A 16,930-nucleotide genomic window follows, 5' to 3' on the forward strand; every position below is an offset into this window, starting at 1 on the left:
TGCAGACCCGGCTCTCGTCTCTGGGGTAGGTAACACCCCTCCCTAGCAGCAACACACAGAGCACACTCCTACTCTCCTCCCCAGGGGCCACCTGGGACAGGAGTTCATCCCGTCCTTGCCTCGATCCCTAAACAATCATCTGGCCCAGCAAGTACTCCTGGCAGGATCATTCTGACAGGCCGTGTCCGGTCTGCTGGCTTCCCACCTGGCTAATGCACTTCCTCTGTGACTGTGATCTGCACCAGCCAGCTCACACGGTGCTCGGTGTGCCTGCTGACCTCCCCATTTCTCCTGGGCAGGCCAGGTGCTCACCTCAGCTGCATCAACCCTGGCGTGTTTTGCACCTCCTCTGTAACCTCCAGCCAGATTTTACACAGCTGCTGTCTGCAGGCCCTGGGCAGGTGTGAGGCCCTCATAACTATAATAAATAACCCTGGTTTAATCAACATTTATCATCTATGTACAGCAAGGTCACAACATTTGCGTGTATGAGATGCATGAATTCAATTATTCGTAACTGCTGCTTCCCCAGGGCTCAGCGCGCAGGCAACTGCCGCGTCCCTAGGCCTCTGGGGGCAGGGTGGGAGGGGGGGTGCCAGTAGCCGCTGCTTCCCCAGGCTCCCGGGAGCCCCGCCCCAACACACATTTGCAAAAATCAACATTTGACCACGGCGCCCTTGCGAATGTTGCGCCCCTACTGCATTATTCGTTATTTTCTATTTTTCTAGGCAATAACTACCATGAAGTTTTAAACACTGGGGGGTGCAAAATTAGCTAATTACAGCACTGCCTCCTGTCCCTCAAAAACTCCTTCCCTGACCCACCTGCCACCTCAACTTGGCCTTCAGCCTGTCAGCTGGGGCTCAGCTCTGAGGCTGCTCCAGAGTTTCACCTCCCGGCACGGGCATAAGAGGCGTCCTTTGGAGGTGTGCTACCAGCCTGCTGTCTTTGGAGCACCACCACTGACAGGCTGCCCGCGGTCCCCGCCGATGCCTCAGTGAGGTGGCTTCTCTTCCTGGCCTGGCTCTGCTCCTTTCTTCCACAGGCCCTGCGCTGGCTGCCACCATGCACGCCTCTGGCAGCGTTTCATGCACTAGCTGGGGCAGTTACTGAACACTGCTTGCTGCTGGCTGTGAGAGCTGCTCTCACTGTAGTACTTAGGCACTCCATGGACACCAGGTGCTCTTTTATCAGGGTGTCCGCTTGGCCGTGTTGCTGGAGCAGGCAACGCCGGGCGTTTTGTTTGCTGCGTCCGTGACGCATGGACTGGCCATGACACCTACAACACAGGCAGGTCTGTTTCCCTGTGCCCACCCAGTGTCTCACCGTCTCACCAGTGTGTCAGTATTAGCGGTTTGCCATGGCTAGTGCCATATGTTTGGGTGGGAAATAGTTTGGTAGTGATAGGGTGGGTCACCAGGCTCATGCTATCGGGGCCGAGAGCGCAGACAGCCCTGTCTTTATGGGCAGTGCCAGGTGGGCTTGAGGCATTACAAAGCCAAACCCACCCCAGCAAAATGTTGGGACTAGGGAGACACTCCCTGGGGTAAAGTATCAGAGGGGTAGCCATCTTAGCCTGGATCTGTAACAGCTACAAAGGGTCCTGTGGCACCTTATAGACTAACAGAAAAGTTTTGAGCATGAGCTTTCGTGAGCACAGACTCACTTCACTTCACTAGTAATCTCCCATGACCCTGATTAACATGGCCCCTTCAGACCTGGGGGCAAGTGTAGACAAGCCTTCTGTGTTGTTAGAACACCCGTTGGCTCTATTTAGCCAAAACTCCCTGATCTGCATCAGCTGGCTGAAGAACTAGGCCACGTGCTGGTAGAATATGGAGCTATTCTCCCCCGCTTGCTAGCGAAACCAAGGCCAGATTGCACATGGCAGAACAGTTTAAGTGTTAGGGCTGCATGAAAGCTTGTGTGAAGTCACACCCGACTCACTGTGCCAGCAGTGCAGCTCACACTCACCCAGGGCTGGTGGGGGACAGGGAAAGGGAGGTTCCCACCATGTCAGAGGTGCACCACAGACTGGAAGATGGATGCCCACTGACAGGCTCCGGCATGGCCAATGCTCGCGTTCATGTTTCCTAGTGTAATTCTTTTCTGTGGACATGCAGGGCACCATCCCTGGTCTTGTGACTGGGCTCCATGATGTAAGACTAACAAAATAAAGTGTACCCCAAAAGCGATAAAGCACAGAGAAGTACTTCCCAGGCATTCAGTTTAGAAGTTACAGTGTACGGGGGGAATGGATCAGCCAGCCTGAGAAGTTCCGCACCCAACCCAAGACAAAACAAATAACCCCATCGCATCTGACTAAACATTTCCCTTCTACTTACATATCTGTATACCCAGGTCATGTTGTGGCCTGAATATTTACTGGATTCATTAAGCCTGCTCATAATTAAACTCCTTGGTCTCTCTGCTCCAGCCAGACAGGGAAGACCCATCATCAGGCAACTGCTTCAATTCAGAAGATCCCTCTGTTTTCCCCACTGGTGCACCTGGCTGTTTGCCAACAAAGAACCCACTCTCTCTGCGTTTAACCTTCTACAGGCATTCCTTCATGACAGTTTACAAGAGTTGAGCTGAGAAGGCACTGAGCTGTAGCCACCAGCCATGTGATACTGTTCAGTGCTGCCTCTCTGGTGCTGAAATTTCCCGGCAACATGAACTGAGGCTGGGGAATGGTTAATTGATGGGACCCATGTGGCAAATTCAGCAAGTAGCAATCCCAGCACCTCCCTCCTTGTCCTCTGTGCTCTCACACAACACCCCATCTGCACTCCAACCCAGGGAGCCAGAAGGATCTGTTCTCTCTCATTTGTGTTTCCCATTATTTCAAGGAAGTGGCCCTGGAAGGAACCAAGCCCCACAGCAGGCAGCAGAGCTCCCAGAACGACCGTGCTACTGCTGGAGGAAAATGGGGCAGGCTCAGCATTAAAGAGGAGAGAGAACAAGTGAATGGTTTCAGAGGCTCAAGGTTATGGAAATCTGTGGGGGACAAGGACGGGGGGACAGTAGGGTTCAGGACAAGTGCCAAGCACCAGCCCAGCTCCCAGCATCACTTTTTGATAAAGGGGCAACGTTGCCAGGCACAACTTGTTGACAGTGCCCATCCTCACTGGCTTCAGCCATTCCCATGATTTCGAGCAGCTGAGGATTGGCTCCGATAGCCCCTGGTGCAGCCCCAGGGTTACAGGCACCCTATGACTGGAAAAGGTCACACTGCAAGCCACAGCCTGACAGACCTACCAGAGCTTGTGAGCTCACTCCACAGCCCACAGAAGAAGCCGAACCCTTCAAGGCCTGACATGGAGCGTGACGAACACCGCGAGCATATGAGCAGCACAGGAGCACAGAGGGGCTGTTGCTGCTGCAGGACATGAGCCCACCTCCGCACCCCCGGCGAGACATAGCTATGGGATTTTGCACGAGTACAGGTGCACACTGCACAGCCCAGCAATGTCTGCCCATAACGTTCCAGACACTGTCAGAGGCTGCACGGGCCGGGACTTAACCTCAAATTTGAGCAGTGGTGGCGCAGCTCCTGCACTTGAATGGAAACTCCAGGTCGATGGCATGAGGCTGAGTTTCTTTCACATGCCCCAAGCTGCTATTGGGACAGTGCGTGGCAGGAGCCAGCTCACCGGGCTGCAGCCAGCAGCCAGGCCGCTTGCCTCAGCCCCTTCTCTTCAGGTCACATTGCAGAGGGCTCCCGTGTGAGCTCTGCCCAAACCCCAGGCAGACATTGCACCCAGCAACCATGATTTCTTAAAGGACATTTCCAACCACCTGGCTGTGCTAAGCCCTTGCTGGGCAGCTCCTGCTGGTGCAGGCAGAGGCTGGTATGCTTCCCTGAGCGGGTTCCCCTTGTCAGGCTTAGGAGACATCCCTGCCTCAGGGACGGGGAGGAGCCCGTCTAGGAAACGGAGGCTACTGAGGGACGAGCCAGGCCAGCACGTGCAGCAGGAAAAGTCAGCACCAGCAGGAGAGCTGGGCACAGGGGCCTCCGGAGAGCTGTGCCAAAACCCCAGGGTGCCGCATGCAAGTTAATTCATACCAAGGCTCTGTATAAAAATAAAAGGGTTCTAATGGAGTTAACAATCTTAAATAAATATTTAATCACAAGTCCCGGGCCTGGTTTATAGTTCATCCTTGGGGTTGATGTTCAGGTCGTCAGCTGCTAGGTGCTCTCGGTCTAACGTTGCTATCACTTCGTCTGCCTGGAGTCGCTCCTGCAGAGAAGAGGAGGAGGAATAAACAGAAACAGTGGCAGCCACTTCAGTGCCACCTCTCTGAGGCAGTTCGCGATCAGTTTCCTCTCCCAACCTTTGACTCTCTTGCCCATTTAGATTTTAAGCTCTTAGGAGCAGGTCTTGTCTAACATCCACACAGCACCTAGCCCAGCAGGGCCCATAATGCTACTCTAATGCAAATAACTACAGCACCAGCCTGTCCGTATGTCCCAAACTAGGCCCCAAGGGATGGTCAGGTTGTGGTTGCCAGACCCCAGGAATCCCGCAGGCGGCAGCACAGTCTAGCGACTGGACTAACCGAGGGGGCGTCAGGACTGCTGGATTTCACTCCATTTTGCCCATGACACGCTGCGTGACCTGAGGGAGCGACTGAGCCCATGTTCCGGGTTGGGCCATCCATGGGGAGGGCTCTGCCAGCCTGCTGTCGTTAAGGGCTCTGAGATCGCTGGCTGAGAACACTGTGAGCTCACAGATCAGGGGTTCCGTTGCTGGGGATTTCCACTGGGACACTGGTCATTAACTGACTTGCCCACTAGGTGTCACTAACGCCCAGCATGTGTCTGCGCGGCAAGGAACGCAACTTGGGCTGGCGGGGTTTGGTCAAAGGGCAGTTTAATTGCAGGGCGGATGCTCAGGCGCCAGTGGGGGCCCAGGTGGGAGGCTCCCAGGCCTCAGCCTGCCCAAGCCAGAATGTTTGCACCACAGCTTGTCAGTCGCTTAGCTGGAGTCCCGCAAGCCTGAGTCAGCAGGTACGGGCCAGCCAGGGGCTTCTAACTGCAGGGCAGCCACACCCCGAGTGCCAAGCCCCAACGGCAGGCCCTGCTTCTTGGCCTGAGCGCACACTAGGGCCACAGGGAAGCCCATTTCCTTTAGTCCCCAGGGCTCACTGTAGGGAGCCAGTCAGGGGAGGAGGAGAAAAAAAAATTACAAAAACCAGGAGACGAGAGGATGGCAGAAATCTGAGATGTATTCGGGCCCTGGACGAAGGGCGGAAACCCTCACACCAGGGTCGCTGAGGTACGTCTACGCTGCAGCTTGCACTGACACACTCATGCTAGCCGTGTTCCCTAACAACAGTACAAGCCCTCCTGGCCCCAGGGGACACAGCTATGAGGCCACACCACGGCATCCTCACGGCCCTGTACAGCTTGCTAGCTGGAGGGTGCAGGGCCATCTGCAGGAGCTGCCCAGCTGCAGTGCAGACAGACCTTGTGAGGCAGAGCTCCTCTGTGGAGGAGTGAGGTTTCCCTCTGTGCCACACTCCTCTCTTGCGCTGGAAGTGACTGACAAAGCATCGCTATCAGAGCCCAGGGGGCAGATCTGCAGGGCTGCTGGGGAGCAAGGGGCTCCTTCCCATGGGCCTCATGCACCTCACAGCCTGCACAACACAACAGCGCCCAAAGCCCCGAGGATGGGTTCCACCTGGCTATGGGAAGATACTGCTTCCGAGGCAGGCACACTTCTGTCTGGGTGGGCATCTTTGCAGCCAGACAGAAGGGCCCCTCTGCTACTGTGATGGAGCTATAAGGAGGTCTCTGCTGCACTGCCCCATGCCATTCGTGGCAGTCTCTGCTCCCGTCATGGTAAAATAACTCACCAGCTCCCTGTAAAGCGGGTCCAGAGTGAACCAGAGGGCCACAGCACACCGCTGGCCTTTGGTGACTGCTTTGACCCCATGGGGGTTCTCCCCGCCGGAGGAGAAGCTGATCATGCGCCCACACTTTGGCTTGATAGAGGCCTGTAAAAAAAACCCAAGTCAAACAACCAGCATTTAGCCTCCTGGCAAAGACCCAGCATGCTGCAGATCATGGGTTGCCCTCAATTCCTGTCCCTTCGGGTGACCTTTAGGGGGTCTCAATGGAGAGCGCCGGGAGTTAATTAGCTTTAGGGGAGTCGAAAACTCAGTGCCTTGCAGAGACTGAGAAGGGATCCATCCTGTACCAGGGAACTAATGCGGAAAAGACTCAGCAGTGTGGAAGGTCTGTGCAAAATTCAATGCAGTACATGCCGTCATTGCAAATCAGCCATGCTCAAATGAGGGAACAAGTAAACATCCCTTCAATGAGATCATCCTGACTGAGTGAAGGAACTAAGACAGCCAGACATTTTTAACAGTGAGGGTAATTGTTTCAATGGTTAATTTACCAAGGGCTTCTGCATCGTGAAGCATGTTTAAATCAAGATGGGAGGTTTTGCTAAAAGCTCTGTGAATTATTTCTGGGAAGTTCTCTGGCCTGTGCTGTACTGGAGGTCAGACAAGTTGATAACAATGATTTCCTTTTGGCCTTGGAAAACTTCAGCCATGTTCCTTTTCTCCCTCTTCTGACGCCATAACACCCTATGAAATTTCTAATGGGGCCTAGTAACATTCAGAGATGGCTGAAGCTGGCTTTGGGATAACTAGCCACAAGGCTTAATGTATTAAGCAAACCTGACCGGATGCTCCAATCTAACCTGGCTGGACTCAAGCTGAGACACTGCAGTGGCTCTACAAAAGGGACTAGCAAGCCCCCAGGAAGCATGACCCTGCATGATGTCCTGGAGTGATGTGGTGACTTTAAACATCCTGCTTCAGTCTGGTCCACATGGTTCAGTGTGGGAGACGTTCTGAAGTGAGCAAACTGACCAGCTGAGATGATAAAACCACTCCTTGACCCTGCCACCCCATACACAGTAACTTCTGCAGCAGAACAGGACATGGGGGCTAGCCCTGGAAGAGAAAAGATTCTTTCAGGACAACTGGCTGAGGCCTGTCAATCAACTTGCACCCCAGGGGGTGAACGACAGTTTGGAAATACACGTGTCTCAAGGCCTGGCATCGGATCCCTCCTTGCGGAAGTGCCTTTCAAAGGACCCATCACCAACTTATGTTCTGTCTTTCAATGAAGGAGGCTGGAGAGGAGACAAGGAGGGCTACACACCTGCACTCTAACCCTACACTGCAGATTTCCTTTAGGGGACATCAGTGACACCATCCCAGGTGTATGTACCAGAGTGTCCTACTCAAGATCCTGGTGTAGCTGTCCTCCTCTACCCAGCACTGATGAGGCCTCCACTGGAGTACTGTGCCCACTTCAAGGGGCACCATTTGAGGAAGGAGGTGGACAAACTGCAGAGATGCCAGGAGAAGAGCAACACAAATGATCAAAGGTTCACAGAGCTGACTTACGGGGAAATGCTAATAAACAGGGCAGGTTTAGTGTGGAGAGCTATAGACTGAGGGGGGACCAGATCGCAATGCTCAGACACGTGGAAGAGGACAGTGGTCAAGCGCACTCCATGTCCGCTAAAGACCGGCTGACAAGCAATGAGCCTACTGTGCAGCACAGGGGACGGAGGTCAGGCATTAGGAGGAACCTTCTAACTCGAGGGGTATTTAAGCTCTGGAACCTGCTTCCTGGGGAGGGTTGTGGAGCCCTCACCACAGGAGGTGAAAACCAGGCTGGACAGACACCTGTTGGGAGAAGTCCAGGGTTACTTGGTCCTGCCTCAGTCCATTGGGCTGCAGTTGATGAACACACTTTTCCAGGATTCCCACACCAATAGTTTAAATGGTCTCGGCTTGACCATCGGGGGGTGCAGAAGCTCAGTCAGATGGGGAAATCGCATAAACTGGGATCCTCAGCCAGCCCGTCCTTTTTTTTTTTTTTTTTTTAAATAAACGTTGTCTCTTAATTTAATCATTCACTTAACGGATCAAAGCTTACAAAAACCCGCTCTCTGCAGAAGAATCCTGAGTGACTGCAGCCACACAGCAAGGCTACCACACAGCTTTAGTATTAATGCCTCTGTTTATTTCCCACCGCAGAGGAGCAGAACTGGCTTGTTAAATTAATTCGGTAGCAATAAAACCCCCACAGCCAGTTAGACCTGTCCTAATTGGCCATCGTAGAGAGGGGGCAGCCGTGAGCCACACTGAAGACATCACACGCTGTCTGGGTAGCTGTGCTCTGCAGCAGCCGGGTGGTGACCGTGGCTTTTCAGATTGCGCCGGGAACAGATTCCACTCTAAGGTGACTGGGGCAAGGGAAGTGGCTGTTTTATGGAGGGGCTCACCGGCGTGAGGGCCGAGCTGACAGGGTATGGAAAACCCTGGCTGCCCATGGCATCAGTTGGGTCCCAGCAGGTATTATTAACCTTTCCTCTCCAGGGACTCAATCCTACAGCCACTGACATCACTGCGGGTTTTCCATTACCTCCAAGGGAAGCAAGGTCACTTTCATTCAATGGCAGCCATGTGTATCTCTCCCGCACTCCACTCTGCTGTCCCCATGCGACTCAGCTTTGAAAGAATTAACGAGCATCGCCCCGAGCGGCTTGCCCCATCCTTGCTCTGCTGACATGCACTGTCAGAGAGGCAGGGTGACCAAAACACAGCCCAGCCCATGGGGTTAACAGCTCGGCATCTGTGCTGCCAGGACACGAGGGGCTCTGCTTCACCTCAGTGGAGTTCCACCTGGGGCCCCACCAGCCCCAAGACTGCCCCTCTCCTACCCGAACCCCACACTTCCTGCTCCTCTCCTTCCCTCCCTCCCAGATCGAGGGCAGGGGAGGTCAGCACCGAACTACTTCTGAGGAGTTGGCCCCACGTCCCAGGCACTGTGGGCAGTTCATCGTATTGGGCACAAGCAAGACAAGATACATGGGATCGGACTCCGGCTCAGGAACTCCCATGGGGCTGCCTCTCCTAGCACAAAAGCGGAAGCTCTGGAGGACTGGACTAGGGAGGACACTCACATGGGTCTCCTCAGCCACCCCTCTTAGTGCAGCTTTCCCAGTTACTTACAGTCACAGTTTTGGCATCCATCTCTGTGAATACGAACTCCCCTCCTTCGAAGTCGGCGTTCATGTACAGGAGGGCACTAGGGGAGTGGGGAAAGGATGCGAGCACAGTAAGACTGGCTGGCCGAGCCCACCCCGGCAGCTGCGGGGAGGAGCATCTCACCGCATACGCTGGCAAACAGGATGTGCTACCACTGATCTGACCTGGGGGCCAGCAGGAAGAAGGATAACCACTCCACCCGCCCGGAAGTCAGGGGAAAGCCTCCCACTGACAGCAATAAAAAGCAGGTAGGCCCATCGTCTTGCAGGGGTTCAAGTTGCCCCATTCTATCAGCGCCAGCAGAGGACGGGGATGTGGGGTCGGAGTGGGGAACCTGTCCTCGCAGTTGTATGTAGGCCCAGCAACACCGACACAGGAGGTAGAAAGGTGGGGGATGCAGCAGCAAGCCCAGGCTTTGCACCAGGCCTTCCTGCCACCATCCCACCTCCCTTGCTGTGCTGGCCGCTGACTCTCTGCTGCCCCAGGGTCCTGCCTGGCTGCTGGCCCCACCTCTAGGGGATGGGGTGCAGCTCAGCACCCCCATCACAAAAACTGCTCCAGTGCTGCTGCCCAGCAGGGATGCTCATTTGTCTCCCCTGGTGAGGTTCTGCTGATCGCCCACAACCAGCCAGCTATGCGAGGTGGCTGCCAAGCTCTGCCTGGCTCCAGTTCCTCCCACAGCCATGGCAGCACCCCAGACCCAGTGCTGGGCTGGGATGTACCTGTTCCAGGGCGGCCTACCTCTGCCAGGCACCGGAGCCAACGTGGGCTCTTGAGGTCATGCCCACCTCCCGGGTACCCAGGGAGAAACCTTCTCAGTCTTTTCCTCCAGCCAGGCATGTGCATCTGGCACCTGGTGTCTCCGCCCTGCACGCCTACCTGTAATCCCGGAAGGTGTAGGCCGGGGGCTCCTTCCAGCACTCGCTGGCCTCGGGATCCAGCAGGCAGTTGTCAGCATGGATGGGGTGGCTCAGGTCATTCCTTTTCTCCTGCTGGCCTGAGCCGTACCAGACATGGAGGAGAGAGGGAGGGGTGAGATGGACCTGATGGGCTCTCAGGAACTCGGCACCCCCCACCCAGTGGTGGTTGCACTTGGAGGGCTCTCATGGCCAGTATAAATGCTTAAGACAGAGGGGCACAGAGGCAGAACCTGGGAAGGCTGGAGACAGAACACCAGCCCCTGCTTTGTGCTCACCACAGAACGGACATGCCTAGCCAGGGGAAGGAGAGCCCGGGGGAAGGCACAGGCAGAGGAAAGATGAGAACAGAGAAAGAACGATGGAAAGCTAAACCACATACAAACTCACGCCCTGCAGCTGGCTTTCTGCAGGGTGGGCACGGGGGAGACAGGACAAAATTGCTGTACATGCAAGAGCTCCATCCCCTTCCGCCAGCTGTTTCTTTAGCTCCCTGCTCCAGGCAGGGCCCCTCTCACCAGGCAGGGCAGTGCGGCACACCATGTGCGTGTAGGAGAAGTAGAGGGTGGAATTGAGCAGGAAGTAGGACTCCACTATCCTGCGGGCCTTCTCGCTCACGTCGTAGAACAGGCGGGCGCTGGCCAGCGGGATGCGTCCCTCGTAGCCAAACTGCGGGGCAAATCGCACCGGAATGAGCACTCGGAGGCCAGGGACTAGCGGGGCACCCTGGGCCACAGGGGTGGGAGAGAGGGGCAAACCGCACCTTGAGAGCTTTGAGGACTGTGGCACCTTCAAACTTCTCATTGGGAGTGTGGGGGGAAGGTTTTCCTCGATAGCCATCTCCAGCCAGCATGATCCCCTGGGAGAAGAAGTGACGTGAGCAGAGGGCAGAGGCTCCCTCTAATTTTTGCCGCTGACGTGCAAGATACATTTTGTTATGTGCACAAAGGGATGAACAGATGTGCACCTCCAACAGAAACATGCTGCCAGCTGTGGGTGCTGTGCAATCTGCTGGGCAGCACATGAATCTCTCCTGCTTGGCCAGCCAAGAGCTTGGCTTCAAGGGAACACTGGCAGGGACATGAGTTATCCCAAAGAGAACTCCCCACACCAGATTTATTCTCAGCCTGTTCTTGCACCCAAAATACCTAACCCTGGCCAATAAGAAATATTGGCAGAACTAAAGTGGTTCCAATCTGCTTGGCAGCCATCAGTGACACACACAGCTAAGGACCGCCTGCAACATGGTTCCTGGGTGAGATGACAATTGTGCTTTTGTGGCTTTCTGACAACCAGAGAGATTCAGGAGTGCCGGGCTGTGCTTTCAGCTCAGCTGCGACCAGCTTCTGGGTAAACTGCTCCAGCACTGGCCTTCAGTTGCCCTCTCTCTAACACAGAGATAATGGTCCTTAGCTCCTCTGTAAGGTCCTTGGGGATCTCTGGGTTGAAAGCATTGCCCTAAAAGCGAAGTGTTACACAGCTCCATTGTGCTGAAGAAGAAATATGGAAAATTACCCCGCTCCGCCCCCCCACCCCAAACTTTTTTTAAGTGCCATCCAGTTTTCGGAAATGAAAATATCAGCTGTGGGACTCCACCCCCTGGAAGTCTCGTAAAACTCTAAGCATGTGGCCTTTTGCGCCGAGGGGAAGAGGGAGAAAATGAAACCAGTCATAGCCAGAGAGTGAAAACCAGCCAGCTGTGATTGCTGGCCCCAGCAGAGTGAAATGCTGTAAGCCAACAAACTGCACCACTAGAGGAAAAGCCCCTGAGAAGATTCAGCCCGCTCCAGGAGCTAGCTGGAACACGAGCAAAGGGGATATTTTAGGCATTGACTATTCCCTAACTTGGGCGTCCTACGCAACTGTTTGCAGACTGTGAGCCAGCCCCTCCGCTGGTGTCTTTTGGCAGCGGGATGACAGATGGCAGTCCCGAAGTGCACAGATCACACTGCTCTGGTAAGGACGCCAGGCTGCGGCCTTGGATATGCACATGCAACTGACTCCCAGTGACCTCCTTAGTTACTGCAGTGTGGGAGGGTGGAATCTGGAGACAAAGTTCTGTGTTTGGGCTGGGCCTTGCACTGTTATCCTACACTGGACAATTACACCCTCCTTCCCCATGGCTCCCCAGCCCAGCCAACTCGCTACTCACGCCGGGAGCTCAGATACTCACGTTAGCCGCTCTGCGCAGCTCTCGGCACTCCTCCTCCGAGATGACGTTATCCAGCAGCACTCGCTGTGTGCCGTTCAGCTGCTGGGAGTTATGGACCAGCTTCACTTCGCTGTAGAGCAGGGAGCCCCCTAAGGGAAAGAGAGATACAAACCAACCCTGAATGGGATGACACCTCACTGGCTTGCCGGTCATGGTGACGTGCCAGGCCAGTCGAGGTCGGATCACCCTGCTGGCATTCCAAAGGCACAGCTCCAAGCTGTGGAACCGAGAGCCAGAGACGGCCTCATGTCAGTAACAAACGCACAGAGGTGAAATCCACTCCCGGGGGTGCCAGAGATTCCCCTTTTCTCATCGCAACACACATGCCAGACTCGAACAGCCTGCACGGAGACACAACAGGGCCTGGACACCAGCTCACTGGCTTCTTGCAGTGCAGCCAACAGAACCACTGCCTATGTTAATTCAGCCCCAAATTTCCCATAGTGCTTGTTCCGTACAAGCCTCTTCACTTTTAGCACAAGGCACTGGCCCCGGCATTTCTTCAGTCTTCTTTCTCTGCAGCTGCTGGGAGCCGACTGAGTCATACCTGCCCAGAGCTGCTGCCAGGAGCCCTCATTAAGGGCCAACCCGAAGTCATGGAGCAATCTCCCCTTCTCCCCACTTGCAGGGCTCCTGGGAGACAGAAGGGCTCTGGAGGTGGCCGTTCTGTGCTGCAAGGACCACTCCCTTACGCCCATCCCAGTCTCGCTCCTACTGTGTCCTCCCTCCAGTTTGCTGTGCCCTTGTCTTGCTCTCCTACACCCTAAGCTCCCTAGGGCAGGCTCTATCTCATGATGGAGAGACCGCCTTGCACAGAAGGCTTCCCACATGAGGCCTCCAGTAGCAACCGCTTCCCCAGAGTCCTGAGGCCCCTTCACTTTAGCGTTCACTCCTGAAGACCCTGGGAAGGATTCAAGGCAGAAAGACAACTGCTGCAACGCCAGCATGTTCCACAAAATGCCAGTTCCGCGCCCTCCTCGTCGGCCTAGGGCAGCGGATTGGGCCTGGCTGCTGTTCCATTGTGCTGGAAGAGCAGTCAGGCCAAACAGGGTGGCAACGCTACTCAAACTGCCGTGAGAGAGGAGCCATATCTGCTGCCTTGTTTGCCTATTGCTAGAGAAGCCCCTGGCTGTGATTCACTCTGTAAAAGCTCAGCCTGAACCCCTCCTCCTCTGCTCCTCCCAGAATCAGAGGGCTGGAAGAGACCTCAGGAGGTCATCAAGTCCAACCGCCTCTCCCCTTATACCCAGGGGCAGGCCCCAGCTGCCAGGTGTGCAAGCTGGCAGGGGCACTGAAAGATCCTAACAGTTATTTTGGGCCAGCAAAACTTTATCACCGTGTCCTGGCGCTGCCTCCTCACACAACCCTGCTGCCACTCAACACGGTGCCACCACAAGCCTCCCTTGGCTACAGGAAAGCTGCCAAACATCAGCTGAAGATACAGCACCATTATTATACTGGGCTGGTGGGGACACACAGTGGTGGTGGTTGACATTCCCTGCAGACTCCAGCCAAGACCCCCTTTTGTGAAGGATTTCACATAACCAGTTCATATTTGTTCCCAAGGGGTAATGTCTTGGATTGGTTTTGAGGTCCTTTTGAAATGGGCCCGGCAGAGTATTGTCCTGAGAGCACGGAGACACCCCAGACAGGACTTGGTGCAAGCCTGCCATGGGTTTGCATTGCGTAGTGCTGACTGGAGCCTGGCCAGGCCTTTTGTTCTGGGCTTGTACCGCGCCTAACTACTAGGTGTGAGGGTAATATAAGTAAACACTAGTCCATTGGTGACTTGGATGGGTACCTTGCAGGGAGTGAGGAAGCAATCAGCTCTTTGGCATACAAGTGGCATGATGCTCAAACATTCTCTCTCCTGCACACGGAAACGGAACGAGGCTGCCCGCCCCCAATAGAAAAAAAAACAATACAAGACAATGGAAACAACATCTCTGTGGTTTGAAAACTAACCCCTAAACCAGATGATTCGTGGACAGGAAGGTGAAACGCTCTGGAGCTGTGAGCAATGTCTCTGCTGTGGGAAAGCTGCAATGAAGAGCAGTCAGCAGCAGCACAGCCTGTCTGTCGAAATGTGACGCGATGGAACATTTCTATTAAAGCCTCCTCTTTTTATTTTTGTCTACTGAAGAACATAGCTGTTTTGGAGGGGCCGCCAGCCAGCAGATGACACACGATAAGGAGTTAAGATCCCACCATTAGCCCAGGAATGCTCTGCAAAAAAGATTTACGTTTTTTGGATAGGGAGCTTCCCTCGCAGTGTGTTTTGTTGCTACATGACAGTACTTATTATAAGCACGTGTATATCCAAAAGAGAGCCCTGGATCCAAGCCTCAAATGCTCAGGACATTATCCAACTGGACTCTGGACTTCCTGGAGCAGGTTCGTCTCTTCTACGTACACAATAGAGTGGGCACAGCTTAGACAGCTTTTCCTGCTACCTCCTTCTGGATTTGCCTGAAATAGCTCCCCATTGTTGGCAGAGGATGAATTTCCAACAACCAGGATGAAGCTGTTAAAAAGTGAACCATAAACCTCCAGCAAGTTGAGGAGGACGTGCTGTATGCAGCAGCCAAGGAAAGGAGGGTCACTGCCAGGGTTCCCTCCAATTCTTTTTTATTGATGGGGGAATAAATTTTTGTTATGTGCACCAAGGCACGTGTGGATGTGCACCCCCAGTAGAAATACATGCTGCCAGCTGTGCAGCACCTGAATGTGTCCGCCAAAGCAGCCTCCAAAGCACTTAGCTTACAGAGAACACGACACTGCAAACACAAAACTTCACTTTCCTTCTGTGGGTAGGTGCTGATCTGCCTGCTCCGGGCTGTATCATGTCATATCCGAGCACGCACGATGCTGGTGACCTCTACAGTCCAAAGGAGTGCGCACTGGAGCCTTGCCCCCTGGATAGACTGTCTGCACAAAACCCCAGGGTTTGCTCTGGCCTTGCGCTGTTCAGAGGAGGTCTCCACACACTTCACAGGCAGCCACCAACTTTGCAGGCACCACCCTGACTGAGAAGCATCAACATGGCTACTTAGAGGATGGGCAAACGTCACTGACCCTGTGGCCCAAAGGGGCTAACTGGTCGCGTGGCAAACCAGCTGCAGAGCTGGGACTGGAATCCAGGAGCTCTGACTCACACTCCGCTGGCATTAACCAGGACCAGCAGACACAATGCTGAATGCGACCGGCCCTTGTCATCCTCATCTCGGCTAACTCCAAGGGTCCCAGCAGCTGTCACAATTTCCAGGCAGGCCCATCTAAGCCACCAAACAGCTGACTGAGGATTGAAATCCATTGCTTCTCCTGCAGCAAACAATGCTGGGGAAGCTAACAGGACTGCTTTGGGAGTGAAGCCAGCAAGGTCTGGGGCCTGACTGACCACAAATCAGCAGGGAGCTATTCATGCAAGTTCTATGCAGCCACGTCAGCCCAAAGGTCCCTTGCAGTGAAGGGCTCTGTTGCTCATCTCTTGCTTTTATTCCTAATCCCGGCCCTGCGCCATTCAGGAGTGGCGCAGTAAGTGGTGTGCCTTTGGGAGGCTTTTAATTTTTGGCGATAATTTTGTAATTCCAGCCATCCACTGGGGGAAGCTGGGGACGATGACAGCTGTATGTTATGCTTACAAGAGATCATTTGCAGCCAAAAAGAAAAAGGAGCCCTGTTAGTTCTGACAGCTGGTCTGTGCTCTGACATTCATTCTGAACTGGCCCTCTGGCCAGCTGTGTGTACAAACAGGGGCCACCAACCCAAAGGAATTGGGCATCAGAGTTCAGAGGCAAAACCCAATTGCTCAGATTCTCAGGAAACTCCAAGACCTTCAGAGGATTAGCTCTTTGGAAAACCAGCCACTCCAGTTCTCCACTGCAAAGCCGGGAGGCTTCAGTGCAGTTCTGTGTCATGTGGAGGACTGGGGGAAACCATGCACACTCCGCAGCCAGGGGACAAGCGGCTTCTGGACTAATGCTAACTGGGGGGGATGGCTAACCTCGGCAGCTCTCATCCCTTCCCTGCACCAGCTTAGGGGACACAACCAACCTTCCGTGCTGCCAGAATCTGAGTGATTCCAGGCTTGCCTGTAGCTTCACAGGCAGGAGAACACTCATCATAGAGTCATAGAATCCCAGGGCAGGAAGGGACCTCAGGAGGGCATGGAGTCCAGCCCCCTGCCCAAAGCGGGACCAACCCCAACTAAATCACCCCAGCCAGGGCTTTGCCGAGCTGGGACTTGAACACCTCTAGGGATGGAGATTCCACCCCCTCTCTCAGTAACACATTCCAGTGCATCACCAGTCTCCTGGTGAAATAATTTACCCTGATATCCGCCCTACAGCAACCCTTAGCTCCGAACAAATATGGTCTCTGCATCCCCAGTGTTCATTGCACCTGGCCAGGGCTAGGTGAGGATTGTGGAAACCAGGATGGCAGGAGGTGGCATGGGGTGTGGAGAAGCAGCCATCCATTTCCTAGCAGAGAACAGCCCAGTGGCGTTAAGACTGAAGAACCAAGAAACCTGAGGGAATACACAGCCTTACAAACGTGTTTGGTTCCTTACAGCTGTTTGCATGGAGCTGCCCCAGCCAACTTGCAGCCGCTGCCCTGGGAGTTGCAGTGTAAACACTGCATCCTTGTATCACTCCCCTTCAGTATGTGGTTGGCTGCTCCATCCGAGCTTCCTGGGCCTGTGGTTACAGCTGCA

General features: G+C 54.4%; 1 protein-coding gene across 1 annotated transcript in view; it reads right to left on the reverse strand.

The window, feature by feature from the left end:
* Positions 1–4,110: 4,110 nt before the first annotated feature.
* Positions 4,111–16,930, reverse strand: part of P3H2 (prolyl 3-hydroxylase 2) — a 107,372-nt gene continuing 94,552 nt past the window's right edge. Inside the window, exons 9-15 of the mRNA XM_075004421.1 lie at positions 12,178–12,305; positions 10,768–10,863; positions 10,523–10,673; positions 9,967–10,084; positions 9,052–9,127; positions 5,863–6,003; positions 4,111–4,244 (exon numbers count right to left, since the gene is read on the reverse strand). Of these exons, the coding sequence (XP_074860522.1) occupies positions 4,152–4,244; positions 5,863–6,003; positions 9,052–9,127; positions 9,967–10,084; positions 10,523–10,673; positions 10,768–10,863; positions 12,178–12,305 (803 nt within the window). The 3' untranslated portion in view covers positions 4,111–4,151. The remainder of the gene's footprint in view (positions 4,245–5,862; positions 6,004–9,051; positions 9,128–9,966; positions 10,085–10,522; positions 10,674–10,767; positions 10,864–12,177; positions 12,306–16,930) is intronic.

This window comes from Carettochelys insculpta, chromosome 10, assembly GCF_033958435.1.
Source record: "Carettochelys insculpta isolate YL-2023 chromosome 10, ASM3395843v1, whole genome shotgun sequence".
Classification (NCBI taxonomy): domain Eukaryota; kingdom Metazoa; phylum Chordata; order Testudines; family Carettochelyidae; genus Carettochelys; species Carettochelys insculpta.